Genomic DNA, 14,964 nt, shown 5'->3' with positions numbered 1-14,964 from the left:
AAAGTTTGAAACAACACCAGTCCATTTATTGCACGCCATCGGTTCACAAAAATATTTTGGGCACTTTTGCGTTTCAACAATCAGCAGCATTTCATCATTTAAAACAACAAAATGTTACAGACACAAAGCACAACAACTGAAAAGCATGACATACAAGGAGGATAGAAAACAGTTTGTTTTTTTTACATTGTAATATTGTGCAACTAGAGAAAATAGGTCCATTTACTAAGGCTAGCCTCTTAAATGCACAACATCATACAGTGTTTTAAGGGCCACAACAGCAGGACCCCTATGCTGAACAGCATGAACTACTTAGAATGATTATCTTTTTCTTCCATCATGTTCAACAACTGATTGCCATGGCAAATCCCCAATGAGACAGAGAACATTTGGTCCCGTTTTTTAAAAAAATTATTTCTACCCGGATATAAAGGGCAAATGGCACATTTAAAACAAACAACAAAAAAAGGGACTGTGAGGATGGCACAAGGTACCACCAGTTTTGACTGGTTTCAGGATGTAGCCATGTAACAGCACTATTGAAGCCAACCTCTACAATCAACCCTGTATGTGAGCACCTGTGTTCTACACTGAATGGACTAATCCCAAAACAAGGAGGAGAAACAGAGTCACTGTCAGTAGCATTGAATTCATGGAGAATCACCGTGGCGGTCATCGTCTCCTCCAGACTCAGGCACCGCGACCCACATGAGCAGAACAGCAACTCCAAAAAACACAAACTGTTATAAAACATGAAACCAGCTCCGGCTTTATGTACTCAGTAATCACATCCACACATTAGCATGCACCAGCTGCTCCATAAACACAATAGATGCACAGGGTCAGAAACTCAAAATTCCAACCTTTCACTGGTCAGTGAACACACCAAACCCAAGAGCTACCAGGTTGCACTAAAGACAAAGGAAGCAGTGACTATGGAGAGTGACCTATGAAATAATTATTTAATTAATTTATACAAAAAGGAAATAAATAAAGCAATGCACTAAACAGTTATATAAAATTTAAGTTAAAAAATGTAACATTGTCCTTGATGAAATGCACAAATATCAGGATGCAAAAAGCATTAGGGTGGCCCTTGTTTAAAAATAAGGTACATTACCCTCTTATGCTTTTTAGAAAATACCAATTGTTTTATATATTGATCCATCCATTATCTTACAACCTTGTCCCTAGCGGGGTGAGGAAGGGTGCTGGTGCCCATCTCCAGCGGTCAGTTAGCAAGAGACAGGGCACACCCTGGACAGGTCACCAGGGCAACACAGAAACAGACAAAACAATCATGTACAATCATCTCAACCTTTAATTGAATTTAGACACACCAATTAACCTGACAGCCATGGTTTTGAACTGTGGGAGGAAACCAGAGTACCCAGAGAGAACCCACCATGCACAGGGAGAACATGGAACCTCCATGCAGAAAGACTCCGGGCCGGGAATCGAACCCAGAACCTTCTTGCTGCAAGGCAACAGCTCTACCAACTGCACACCTGTGCAGCCTGATTTTATACAATTAATTTTTATTTAACCAAATTTTACACAATCTTAATGCAAGGCATGCTATAAAAAGTTGTTTCTCTTCCAGCTGTTTTTAGAGGAACGAAAACATGGAACTCACTTCTTTCATCTGTTATAAATGTAACAAATGCTGAAGCTTTTTGAACAGCCCTGTTTAATTATTTTACTACATAAAGTGTTATAACGGCACATTTATTATGTTGAATGTGTATAATTGTTTTTGTAATAAATGCTTTTTCTAAATCATGTGGACCCCAGGAAGGCTAGCCAGTGTTACAGCAATGGATAATGAGGATCCTAAAAAAACAAACTTAATTTGAATTCATTGGAGGCCCCGACATCTGATTGGCTGCTTCAAGCAACAAATTAAGACCTTCTTCAATGTTAGTTATATGACTGTTAGGTCAATATCCATCCATCCATTTTCTGAACACCCTTGTCCCTCAGTGGGGTCGGGAGGGGTGCTGGTGCCTATCTCCAGCTAACGTTCCGGGCGAGAGGCGGGGTACATCCTGGACAGGTCGCCAGTCTGTCGCAGGGCAACACAGATGTGAGGTCAATATCTTCAACACTATTAAATTTAAGCCCATATAATTCATTCATGTTTAATTATATAGGCATGTATTTCCAGTTTTATTAAATTAATGGCAGATTTAAATTATTTCATAAGTTATTTATATATTGTAATTTGGCACTCATAACTATATTATATGGAACATACTGAATTCAGAAATATTTGAACTCTTTTTATAATTTCAGTCAGTGTTGGGTCTGTTCTATTTTAACGATGCCAACTGCTCAAGCCATATAAGACCCTAAAGTCATTTTAAAATGAATAATATGTTTTAAAATAAAATAGCTAAACAGTGACAGCTCTCTCTCACAGAGAAATCAGCTCTTCTAAGTAAAACAAAAAAAAATAAACATGGCCGCTTACAGCAGGACTTGTAGTAAAACAAGATTCTAAATGCTGTTCTTACAGAAAAAAAACAAATAGGAAAAATTTGTTTCAGAGGGTTGAAATCTGACGACAAAAACTGCAAATCAAATAAGAGACATTCATCTGCTCAGTGCTTCTCTATTCCTAAAGCAAGAACAGCTCTGATCACTTCTTGCTTACAGTAAATCCCAGCAGCTGCAATGATAAAAATGAATCCTACATACTGCAGTTAATTGCCCACAAAAGCATCAGACTACAAGAAGGAAATGAAGACATCTTCTCTTTTTCCATATTGTAAATAGATGACTGATGTTGAAATAGTCTACTTGAACTTGGAGGCAATACTTGATTGCAGAACCACACAGGTGTTCCTAATAATGTGTCTAAAATGAGGTTCTTGACCGGTGCCACTTTATCCTTCCCAACATTCATTTCTTTCCCATGAATGAACATTTTCTTACAAATGTAATCATTGTGTATTAGTTTATCTTTGCATCTTGCTAGTTACCTGTCTTCACTGATTTGAAGAAATTCCTGATCATAGAAATCTTCAAATCTAACTTATGAATTAACATATAACACAGTCATTTCTGAAGTTTTCACATTGGACCAGTTTAAGCTTATGAAAAATTTATTTTTGAGCCCTCATCCAAACCAAAAGCAGCCTCAAAACCACATGTACTTATAGTTGGACTATAAATAGATAACTTGTTAACTGCTGCATGGTGAGTTATCTGCTCATCACACAGAAAGTGGATCATTTTTGAGAGAAAAAAATCCATAAATGCAGAAATATAAAATGTCAAAGAGCACAGAGACTTGCAACTGTGAAATTGATCTACTGAAAACATTTTTTTTGTCTCTGCTTAAGGTAAAATAAACAAACAAAAAATACCTGTCATGTTTTACCTAATTGGAACCATTACTCAAATGCATTATGCTAACATCATTAGCAATGTATCGACTGATAATCAAGCAACTGCAAACAACACTGACAAAAAAAGTGGCTGAGCTTCAGTTGGGGTAAAATAGTGAGTGATTACATATTTAGGATGGACTTGGTGATACATACCTGCAGCTGGAAATAGGTATGAGCTCGTTACTGGGATCAATAAGTGCACAAAAGCTAGCAAAAGCTAGCTAACATGGATCAAAATGAAACTGTGACATTGAATGAATGTTACAGATAAAGTAATCCATATTCTGTTATTTTAAAAGTCGTAGGGATGTTGCTGTTCCTTCACAATAAAACCAATTTGATCAGATCACAGACATTTGGTTCTAATTCTCCATGTGAATATCAGGATTTTTTTTACACCATGAAAATCCCACACAACACCATGAAGTTAAACTGTCCATGGACTTAAGGGCCAAAAACATTTATGCAAACTGATGTAGAAACAGAGAATTTTGCTTTTGAGTAGAACCAGAGGTGGATTTCACAACAGTGTTCACTGACAAGTCAAACTGTGGAACCAGTCAAAAAAGTGTTTCCACTGCACAGATAACTTTAGGGAATACTTTGTCAATACAGTTCAAGTTTGAAACATTTAAAAAAGGAAATGCACTGTGTTCATACTGGTCATAGAAATGCACATACACACACATCTTACACATCATAGAACAACACTCAACATACACAGCATTCATATAGAAGTACAGTACAAGCTATTGCAGGATAGATTAATATTAACATGTAATATTTGCCAATAGCAACGGCACCAAATGAGTAACACAGTTTCTGCCCATACAAACTAGCATTACTATTACAAATGTAATACAATAACTATTTTAGCTCAGTTTGCAAAGACTTGATTTGTCACTTCATTTCTCCTACGTGACTTTGCTAAAGTGTGAACTCTCAGGCACTTTCTAAAAGTAGAGCAAGGCTTGGAACGGACAGACCTCCAATTGGCTGACACTTCACTGACTTGAGACAGCGCTGCATTCAAGTCATATGGGAAACAAAACAGGCTTGTTAAAACTGCTAAAATACTGCTGGCTTTCAGGGAGCAAGGAGGCTGTGAGGTCCGGATTCTCCAGCCAATGAACTAGTGTGAAATCTGAAGAAGTGCTGCAGTTTCTGCATGTAAAACAATGCCATTAAATCAACAGCATCTTTTGAAAACTCTGTAGCGTTTCCATGGTTCCACATGATAAGAGCTGCATGTGTGGATCTCCGAGTTCTTTCAGTCTTCAGATCATTTAGACTTATATTCCCATATAACCTGAGTGCAAAATACAACATCAGGGGCAGGAAGAAGACTTGGATCACTCTATGGTAATGGAAGCCACCTCCTTAGGCTGCTCCTCTCCAAACTCCTCTGGGGAACTGCCCCCGACACCGTGACTCATCTTATTCTCCGTCATGACTGCGGTTTCATCGGCGTCCGTCTTATTGGAGGTTGGGGCTTCCAGGGGGTCCAGGGGCTCAGGCGAAAGTAAGCCGGAGGAACTTTCACAGTTCTGTGTGGAAGAGGAGACCTGGGAGATGACTGGCATTTGGACTGAGGAAGAGGACGAGGCAGTGGTGGTGGCGGCGACAGTGGAGGTGCTGCCCAGGTAAACTGGGTGATGTTGGGACTCCTCCAGCTCATACGGAACTCCCAGTGCCTCCTCCTCCTCCTGTACCTGGCTCAGGTAGTCGGGCACGAGGAAATCACTGAAAGGACCAAGAGAACATGTGACCTTGCTGTCTTCTCATTCTTACCTCGGCACAAACAGCAGATGCAATCTGGAAAGTTCCGCCAATAAAAGTAGATGAGATGGTTAGTTTTAATGAAAATTAGTCTCTAATGCCTGGTTCACACAGCAAGATTTTCCTTCTTCGGACAATCTTAAGGATGCCCCGATAATCAGGATGGCTCTTAAGATAATCCTAACCTGCAGTCTCACAAGTAACAAGTTGAACATGCTAGCCTAAATATTTTGTAATTTTCCTATTAACTACTAAATTGCTATTTGTGATGCATAAAAACTCAAAATAACTTCTAAAATTGTATATCTTCCCTTATATTTTTCACCCAAGGAAGTCACCACTTTTTCACCTGCTGGGTCGATGATGTGTTTTGTGTCCGTTCTGTACCTGAAACTACAGAGTAAACACAGGAAGGCTAACTTTACCTGAGCTGTTGTTTATCATTCAGTACCTACTGCCAACAGAACTGAATGTGAAACCACAGACCTGACACTGGACTGAAGACTGGACCCCAAATAGGTGTTACCTAACGAAAGATCAGACCGGACACAGATCTACTTAGCGGATCACACAGACTGACCAGAGCTACGTGTCATTCAATGTTTTATTTATGAAGCTGAGGGCAGCAGCAGCAAGCACCAGCTTCTTCAGCCAACTCCCACCACTTCCTCCATTTGGTCCTACTCGTCTTCATCGCCTCTTGTGATTTCTACATTGCCATTTCAGTGAGCTCTGGTTCAATTTGAAAAGGCCTAAAGATGTTACTCATCGCTGTTTACATTGGACAGAGCTAGTGCAATCGAACCCATCGTCTGCCTAATAGCATGATTTCCTGGACATAGGCAATTATGCTATTAGGACTTAGCAAAATTGTCTAAGTCCTATTTTTCAAAATAGGACTTAGACAATGACGAATGTCATTTACACCGAATGCATTACAGTGTAAACAACATGGCGACATCCATGTGACGATATTTTATTTTAATTTCTAAAAACCAAACAGTTTTTTTTATTACTGTATTGTCTTTACATCCAAAATAAATATTTCTCAAATAAAGTCATTTGGACCCCACCAGTTTTTTTTACCCTGTCCACACTCTGGCAGGGTGGCACTAACCTCATGCATGCTTTCACTAGTTTTTTTGTGTTGTTTCAAGAATCAACAGTCTGACGGGACATTCCTCTCCCCTTACCACCACCATCAGCCCCTGTTTCTGCTGAGCGTCACCCTAAGACCACGGCAATGTTAAGAGATCTTCCTCCTGCTGAGTGTGGAATGTTAACAGATCTGGTCCATTCAGGAATGCTCACGTTTAAATCAGGGATATTCAACATGCTGGATCATCTTATCCCGATATCGCAGCGTGTGTGGTTTTCCCTTAAGAAAAACGACAACACAACTTGTTGAATGTGACGTTTAGCCAATTAGAAACAAAAATTATGGAAACACAAGAGGAGAATCGACAATACAAGAAAGACAAAATATCTGCCGTGGCTACTTGAAAGTCTGGAGGACGTTACATACATCTTTGTATTGTTTTTTTCTCTGTTAAATGTAGTCCACAAGCTATCGCTGTTGCTTCTTCCCAATCGGCCATGTTGGTTTACACTGAACTCACGTTTGGTCCTGTGAGGTTTTGTAAGATTTCCCATCTGACAGCTGAATGTGGGGGAGTGAAATCTGAAGAACCACATAAACTTATTGTCCTTAAATGTTTTAGCATCAGAAATGTGGGTCTTTCAGGTTTTAAAAATGGGCTGATAATTAGAAAATGTTGCTATGTGAACCAGACATAATCAGAGCAGAGAGAATTTATTGCAGTAGAGCCCATTGATTACACTGTTTGACAGGATTAGTAATGGATCATTTCAGGCACAACATATGGGCTGGTAAATTTACTCCAAAAACATGACAATACATCACAACTTTATAATCAACATAATATTAATATAATAAAGACCTGCCTGATGTGGAGTATTTCTTGACACTTTGTTCAGTTCAGAGATGACAAAAACCACAGCCAGAGTTTTGGGTTAACAAACAAAACCATACAGGTTGTGGTTATAAAACAAGATTACTAATCCTCATCACCATTATACTTTACCCTGACAATAATAAACAATTTGATGTTGCCCATCTCTGCTGTAAACTTATGGCCACAATATTACTGTGATGTTGTGCAGCCATATTATAAATAGACTTTTAATCTATTAGTGATTATCTGTAGCTGGTGTGATAATCAAATTAAATAAATTTATCTAACCTTGCTAAAGTTTTGGCAGTATAACTAAGACACAACATTATAGAGGAGGTCAGAAAGCAAAAGCGTTCCAATTCACTTGACTTTTGCCAAGAATCTTTAGACAGCTTGGGATATTGGTGGAGCAGGAGCGCCTTGTTTCCAGCAGCTGACTGCTGGTTTCTACCTAAAAGCTCAGCTAAAGCCACAATGTAACAACAACAGTCACAATGACGCTAAAATGGAAGTTAGGAAAAACTTGCTACAATAACTTTGGTTGTGGCCTATCCATTTCGTTGACTCTTCTGTTTTCACTAACAAGAAGCTCCAGACTAACAAAGACATGAATAACAATGTGAAAGCCTGTGTTTGCTCAGTTTCAGTGTAACAGCTGCCCCTTTGAGAAATTCCTAACATTGTTCTCATGTTTGAAATCCCTTTAAAAAAAACACACAGCAGCTGGTGCCTCATTGGAAAACATGGAATACTGTTTCACATATGGATTATGCCCATTTCATCTGCCCAATGCTACAACTTTTTGTTGGTCCCATGGCACTGGGACATTTTCATCTAAATGCTTTTAAAGTTTACAAAACACCTATTTTTTCTTATTATAGATCAGATTTAGGGTTAAATGGTATTGGAAATAGGTTTAGAAAAAGAATGCATTTGAAAAAAATACAGAAATTTTCAATGGGTGACTTGAATAGCATTTTATCTGACTTGACCACTTTATGTGAAACTTACATTTATGGGTTTTGCCCAAATTTGAGTTATTCTTATTGTTAGAGCTGTATATTAGTAAATATCGTGAGGACAATATCTGTTGCTAATATGCCTATTTTCTTCTTTCCATGACTTTGTCATCTTTAGGCTTTTGAGAAACATCATTAAGGTCAAGTATGATCCTCTGCTGCCATGAAACTGTTCACCCACCTAAGTATTACATTAGCATGGAAGCTGCACATTCACAACACTTGAATATATTTGCCAACAATTATTGCACTCTAAACAGTCCTTTGCGATGTGAATATTACACCCACTGATATTGTTATTGCAACGTTTTGGCTATATATTGTGCAGCCCTAATAAGATTCAATGAACACACAATTGTCTGTAAAACAGCATCACAGCATAATCTGATTCAATTGAATGTGCACTCAGTATTGGATCTCTAGTTTAGTTCAAACAAGTCCAATCACCTGGTTTAAAATGTACACCTGTATACATGTATACCTGATCAGATGTTGGATATTAAAGCAAAGTATCCAGATGAAATGGTTCAGTTCTGAACACATCTGACTCTGAGACGGGTCTGAAAATCTGCATCTACAGCACAATAAACACATTGTTTTTTATGTGAAGACGTAGAAAGGGAATTAAGAGTCCGCCTGAGCAGCCAGACAATTTTCCACACTTATGATCTCAGGCACAGACCTTCTACCATAAAACACTTGAGCAGTCAATGGCCCATATGAGTCCCGTCAACCTGTGAGGGCTTGAGTTGATTAAGAAGTGGAAAAGTCTGGGGGAGGGGGAGAAGAAAACGTCTGACTTCTTAAAGAAGTATTCTGACTATTATATTTTAAAGACTTTTTGTTTCTTTAAAACAAAAGCTGTCCGAGAAGTGAGTGCAAACTGAATGTTTATTTTTAATAAGTCCTCTCTGTGAAGACATAAAAATGAATACCTTGACTTTTGGGAAAAATGAACCACTTCTATTTCTTGAAAGACAACACAAGTGATGTAGAACCCACTTGTATTGCTAAAAAATATGGATTTAGTGTATTAAAAATATCCTGCCCTCTGAAAAGTTCACACAATTAGTAAATACTAATAATAGTGGGAAACCTGCCAGCCTGACTGATTCCAAAAGATCGGAAAATCAGCAGTTCAGATGCTGTATCGCTCATCAGATCAACCATTTAATTAGCCTAAGTTGAACTTTGGAGTTTATTAAAAGGGTTTGGTTGGGAAAGGTCTGGGGAAAAAGGCAAAAAAGTGTGATGTCTTAATCGGCAGGACCTGGTTTAACATCATTTTACATACTCTGGGAACAAACTGTACCAAGAAGTGAAACTGATGAGCTCCTTCACGCACAGCAACCTATTCGTTTTCTTGCTGCAGACGGAAATTGTGAGGTGATATACAGACCAGTCAATGGAAAACAAAGTGTAATACGTCTTCAGTGCAAATCCTTTTCATAAAACCTGAGCTCCACTTTTACATCCCTCTTCTGGGTTTTTAATCTTGTCATGAATCATTGAGTTTTAATAGAAGGCAGTATTAAGAACTGTTGTTTATGTGATCATGATTAATTGACGGTTATCAGTTTGTTTTTGTCATGGCAGATCAGGGTCAAGCCGAGGTTTGATGTGCAAATGAAAATTTCTTTAAATTGTAAAATTAACCTTTCTAAACAACTAAATTCCAACTAAAAAACATTAGACTTATCTGGAACAGCAAAAAACTGATTTAAGCGATCCAAAACTATTGTCCTAAAACAAGACTCAGGAACTGATGGTTTTAAAAAGAGTTATTACAGCACCTGTAAGGCAATAAGCATTAAAAATTGATTAAATACTGCAGCTTTTCCTCCTTAGCAACAATCTATCTGGTGACAGATTATATTATCTGGCCATAAGTTGTTTTTTTTGTAGTTGTTTTATCTCATAGATCAACTCAGAATGCCACATAACCGTAAGAGGAAAGTAAATTGGACAATTTTAAAAACTATTAATGAATAAAAATCTGAAAAGTGCGGCATGGTTAATATTCTGGGTGACATCAGGAAAACATGCAACCACAATATTACTACTGAATATTGCAGGGTTTACCCCAGTGTATCATAAGCCTGGTGGCCCACCATGCTTTACTAGCTTTACTGTGTGGAATTATTTTTATTTGGCAAACTTCACATCAACGTAAGAGTCTAAAATGCATCGCGTTGGCTCTGGTTGCGCAGCTCAATGTGAACCACACAAATAACTTGTAGTAAAGCTTTCCGAGGTGCGTGTTGAGCGAGTGGTGAGAATGACTTATAATTGTGAACAAAACATTATGTGTAGTGTTTACAACTCAAAACGCTGCCCAGCGTGTGGCTCTGTCTTCCCTGTCGTTGACGTACGTGGTCCCTGTTGGGCACATACGTTGGTTCGTTAGTGGTTAACGAACCAACGCTAACCACTCATCATGCAGGTTCAGCTCTCGCTCTCCTCGTAGTCATGCTTCATGCTGGTTTTATATTATTTTTTTAGTACTTTTCCAGTTACACGATGTAACAAACCATATCAAATGCTTTGCTTAGGCAGCCAGAGTTAATGAGCGCGGCCGCATGAAGATCTGAAAATCTCAAATCTGACTTAAGAACATCTCTGCAGCTCTAACAGCTTATGTGTTAGTGAAATCTGGGAGAGGGGGAGGAGTTTAACTGGCCAACCTAAATAGCAATAAGTTATAATTGCAGTTTACTAATTTGTATTTGAAGAAGTGCAAATAATTGATATTAATTTTAATTGCATTTTTTAATATGTTGTTTTTAAGACTAGTTGTGGGTTTAAGTAGCGTTTTGCTGGCGATGTTTTCCTGTAACATATAATTACCCAGTAATATTTTTACTTTTCCTGTCTACTTCACATCTTTTCATACAAAAACATGGTGGATCGCCTCGTCACCCTGACCACCGAGCTTAGCAAGTTTTCTGGGGGAAACCCTGTATTGTAATGGAAATAGCTTCCTTTTTCTTCTTGCAACAAATTCCTAGAATGCTAAGTTGTTAGCATTCTAGCTAATACTACCATACAACCAGCATATATAACTGGCAATACATGTAATTTGCAACCAAAGCTTGAATGCATGGAACTTCATGTCAGAATCCAACTAAATATAGTTGGATTATTGTTATCAGTCATAACAGCAATACTTACTTTGGATATAGATATTGGCTAGTTAAAAAGAAACGAATATGGAGTCTGTTTAATAACCAGGTGACTTACAAAGGAAAGTGGTTGCACTGGATTTTAATGGTAATATCAAAGCTACGTTAATTGGACTAAGTAAAAATCTATGCCACACTTTGCAGATTTTAATAATAATTTAAAAAAATAATACAACCAAACTGCAAATGTACATAAATTTCATCTTCACGGTGCAATTATGTATGATATTATGTTGATCTACCACATACAATCCCAAACAAAGTACACAGAATTTTGTGTAATATAACAAAATGAAAAAAAAGGAAAAAGAAAAAAAAAAAAAAACATCTGATACATGACGTTTTTTTTCCTCTCTGAGTCACCCTACCTTTTAGTTTTTATGGGTTTTTGGACATTAACTGATTTCTTTATCCATATACATTCATCGCTTTTAATCATCCAAAAAATTTTAAATGTTGGTCTCAATCAAAGATGGATGTATAGTTGATCCTTAATATTCTTTTGTTTGGTTGTCAAAATCTTTAGCAGCAATTTAGCATTAAATTCTGAATCTTCTGGGAATGATCTAGACTGTGGGTCCAACCAGTTGCAGAAGGATGTTTTTTTTTCTTATAAGTAACACTGCATCATTTATGGGACACTTGAAAATAAATTTAATGATCGATGATAACAACAATTACTCATTTTACAATAAAAAAAAAAATTACACTCACATCATCACTGCAATACCAGAAAAAAATTTTCATTAAATGCTATTCAGTATTCCAGCCGTCCCTTTTGTGGCATAAATTTCAGATGTAAATAATATTCTGCCTCCAATAAGTTATGAAAAGGTTTAACATCTTGAAATGGAAACCTGATTTGGAATGAGTCATTAAATCTCCACATGTTAAAGCAAAAAACTTCAAATCACTTATCATCTCAGAAACAAAACCAAATGAGGACAACGATCCAATGAACTTCAGACATCAGCATGTAAACTGGAGTTATTTTCTGAACCAGGGGAGATCTGAGTAAATGAGGGGGGCCAACGCCCCCAAACTCCTCACCTGCTCTGGAAGTAGTTTGCTAGCTCGGATGCCTCATGGTTCAGACTCCTCAGGTGTACAATTAAATTGCCAGAGTTGGTGAACATGGCGCCGCATGTTTTGCACTCATAAATCCGCGGCTTGCGGATTATGTGTCGGGAGACCCTCATGTGGTGCTTATATTCACCGAAGGACGTGAATGTGGCGCTACAAATCTGGCACCGGAAACAGCGTTTACCTTCGTGCTTCAGCCGATGCATCTTTAGGGAGTAGGCCCGTGTGAACTTTTTCCCACAGCGATCACACTGGAAAGGTTTAATGCCTGGAGGAACGGGACAAAACAAGGAAAACATAATTCAGTTTAAATTTCTTCCCTTGTTCCTCCTAAAAGGTTCTTCAGTCAACAATTTTTCCCAGTTTTGTCTTTTCAAACTTAATTAAAGCTTTTTTCTTTTAAGATCTTGGTGCAGTTGTACTTTTATTATCAAACATCAAACGAAATAAAAATAAAAACATCAGGGATAGAAATACTAATATTTTATACACACACACACACACACACACACACACACACACACACACACACTTCACTACTCTTTTGATACTTGGAAAATAAAAACCGACCACCCTGCTGACTGCGCCAATACCTCTGTGTTGTTTACTATAGCAACGACACATTATCAGTCGGGTCAAACTAACCTGTCTCACGACGGTCTAAACCCAGCTCACGTTCCCTATTAGTGGGTGAACAATCCAACGCTTGGTGAATTCTGCTTCACAATGATAGGAAGAGCCGACATCGAAGGATCAAAAAGCGACGTTGCTATGAACGACGTCACTATGAACGCTTGGCCGCCACCAGCCAGTTATCCCTGTGGTAACTTTTCTGACACCTCCTGCTTAAAACCCAAAAAGTCACAAGTCCCCACAATCCTTTGCTGCATCACTGTCACCGACATATGACCAAACAAATAACACATGACCAATGTCCTCCCCTCTTCCCAGGAATAAATGGCAATAATATGGAGATAAATATTGGTTGTAAATGTCAGTTGTATTTATCTGACCGAAAATAAAAACCAATATCAATGTTGGTAAATATATCATTATATCATGATAAACTATACAATAGAAACACAGATCATTTTTTAGAAAATAACTAAATTATAGTGTCAAAACTTTCAGGGTACTGAAGCTTAAAGACAATTTACAGAGCATTAAAGACATTTCTTGCCCATTTGCGGAGATTAGTGTAAAAGGGAGCCACAACAAATGTCGGAATATGGTGATCAGCAGCATATGACGGGAGTTTTTTTTTTTTATTCCATTTCCAAAACCCCAGAGAAGCACAAGGAAATATCAACGCTGGATACTAGATATCAGTGAGAGGGATTTACTGCACAAAATACGACCAAGGACAACTGTACAGGCTTTTTACGTTTCATCGGCGGAAAGGAACCAACAATTGACTTTCCAGATCCAATACCAGCGACTGCAACATCTACGCAGGCATGTTTACACGGTTTCACTCAGTGGGATAAAAACGTCAACATACAATACATGACATTGCAGATTCAGTGGGGTTCTTCCTCATGTTTGATTTGTGATGACAGGGATAAATCGGAGAAACTTTGAAGTGATCTGGCACAGGGGACATCATGAAAACATTTACTAATATCTTTGAAATGATAGTGGCATAAATGAAAATTTTTGCAGCACAAACCATCTCAAACCTAACACAAACATTTGACACCATGTTTGTCTGATTTCCAGAAGTTAAGGGGTCAGCTTCACTCAAGTGTTTTGACTTCCATCAAGGCGGAGTGGGGAAGAGCCTGATTTCACGTGCAAAACATCAATACTGCAATACTTTTGTTTGACTTGGTCCCACCTACCGGAGTGTATGAGCATATGCTGTTTCAGGTTTTGAATGCGTGTGAATCTGACTCCACAGGTTGGGCATTGAAAAGGCCGGTCTGGGCCATTGGTGCCAGGTCGAGCCGATGGACTTATATAGAGGTGGTATGGATACTGAATACCTTCCAGCCTAAAACAGAAACAAAGAACAGCAGAGACAATCTTGATTTGGTGGATGCATGGAACATTACCTATATGTACTTTTATGTTTACTTTTTGGCGTTAAATCCTACATTTGATATGATATATTCAGGGTTTCCCTTAGTGTATCATAAGCCTGGAGGGCCACCAGGCTTTACTCCCCCGCCACACTAAGCGTTATTTATTTTAAATAGGTTTGTTATTCAGCAGTAACAGTGACAATAAAGACTATTAGCTAGGTTTATAGTTGACAAATTGAACTGGGCACGAGGGTGTTCACACCAATTGTGCCATCCCTGAACCTGCCCGCTGGCCTCACATTATTATAATTTCCAAATTATGACGCCGCTCATGTACCGCCAAATTTTTGCAACTTAAGATAGCTGGTGGACTACACTAACCCCAAGCTTAGTATATTTACTGCAGCAGGTGTCATTATGCGCCACAAGTGCCACTGTCTTTGGGGCTAGCTGCCAGTGTTGCCACCATAGACATTGCCACCATGGTTGCCACTGGCTTCGGCAAA

General features: G+C 38.3%; 1 protein-coding gene across 1 annotated transcript; it reads right to left on the bottom strand.

The window, feature by feature from the left end:
• Window positions 1–3,093: 3,093 nt before the first annotated feature.
• Window positions 3,094–14,942, bottom strand: LOC103154330 (zinc finger and BTB domain-containing protein 44-like). The gene is made up of 4 exons (XM_016662623.1): window positions 14,885–14,942; window positions 14,276–14,509; window positions 12,402–12,702; window positions 3,094–5,138 (listed from the first exon to the last, which is right to left on the bottom strand). The coding sequence occupies exons 1-4, from the start codon at window positions 14,940–14,942 to the stop codon at window positions 4,748–4,750; spliced, it is 984 nt and encodes a 327-aa protein (XP_016518109.1). The 3' UTR covers window positions 3,094–4,747.
• Window positions 14,943–14,964: the final 22 nt, after the last annotated feature.

The sequence above is a fragment of the Poecilia formosa genome, unplaced genomic scaffold, assembly GCF_000485575.1.
Source record: "Poecilia formosa unplaced genomic scaffold, Poecilia_formosa-5.1.2 Scaffold381, whole genome shotgun sequence".
NCBI classification, from domain to species: Eukaryota; Metazoa; Chordata; class Actinopteri; order Cyprinodontiformes; family Poeciliidae; genus Poecilia; species Poecilia formosa.
The sequence above is the reverse complement of the archived record's forward strand: the minus strand, read 5'-3'. Positions and strand labels throughout refer to the sequence as shown.

Coding starts and splice junctions, on each gene's coding strand:
- LOC103154330 (XM_016662623.1), bottom strand. CDS start 14,942: ATGGTGGCAATGTCTATGGTGGCAACACTGGCAGCTAGCCCCAAAGAC. Junction 12,703..14,275: donor GCATATGCTCATACACTCCG/GTAGGTGGGACC, acceptor CCGTTCCTCCAG/GCATTAAACCTTTCCAGTGT. Junction 5,139..12,401: donor GCAAACTACTTCCAGAGCAG/GTGAGGAGTTTG, acceptor TGGTCCTTTCAG/TGATTTCCTCGTGCCCGACT.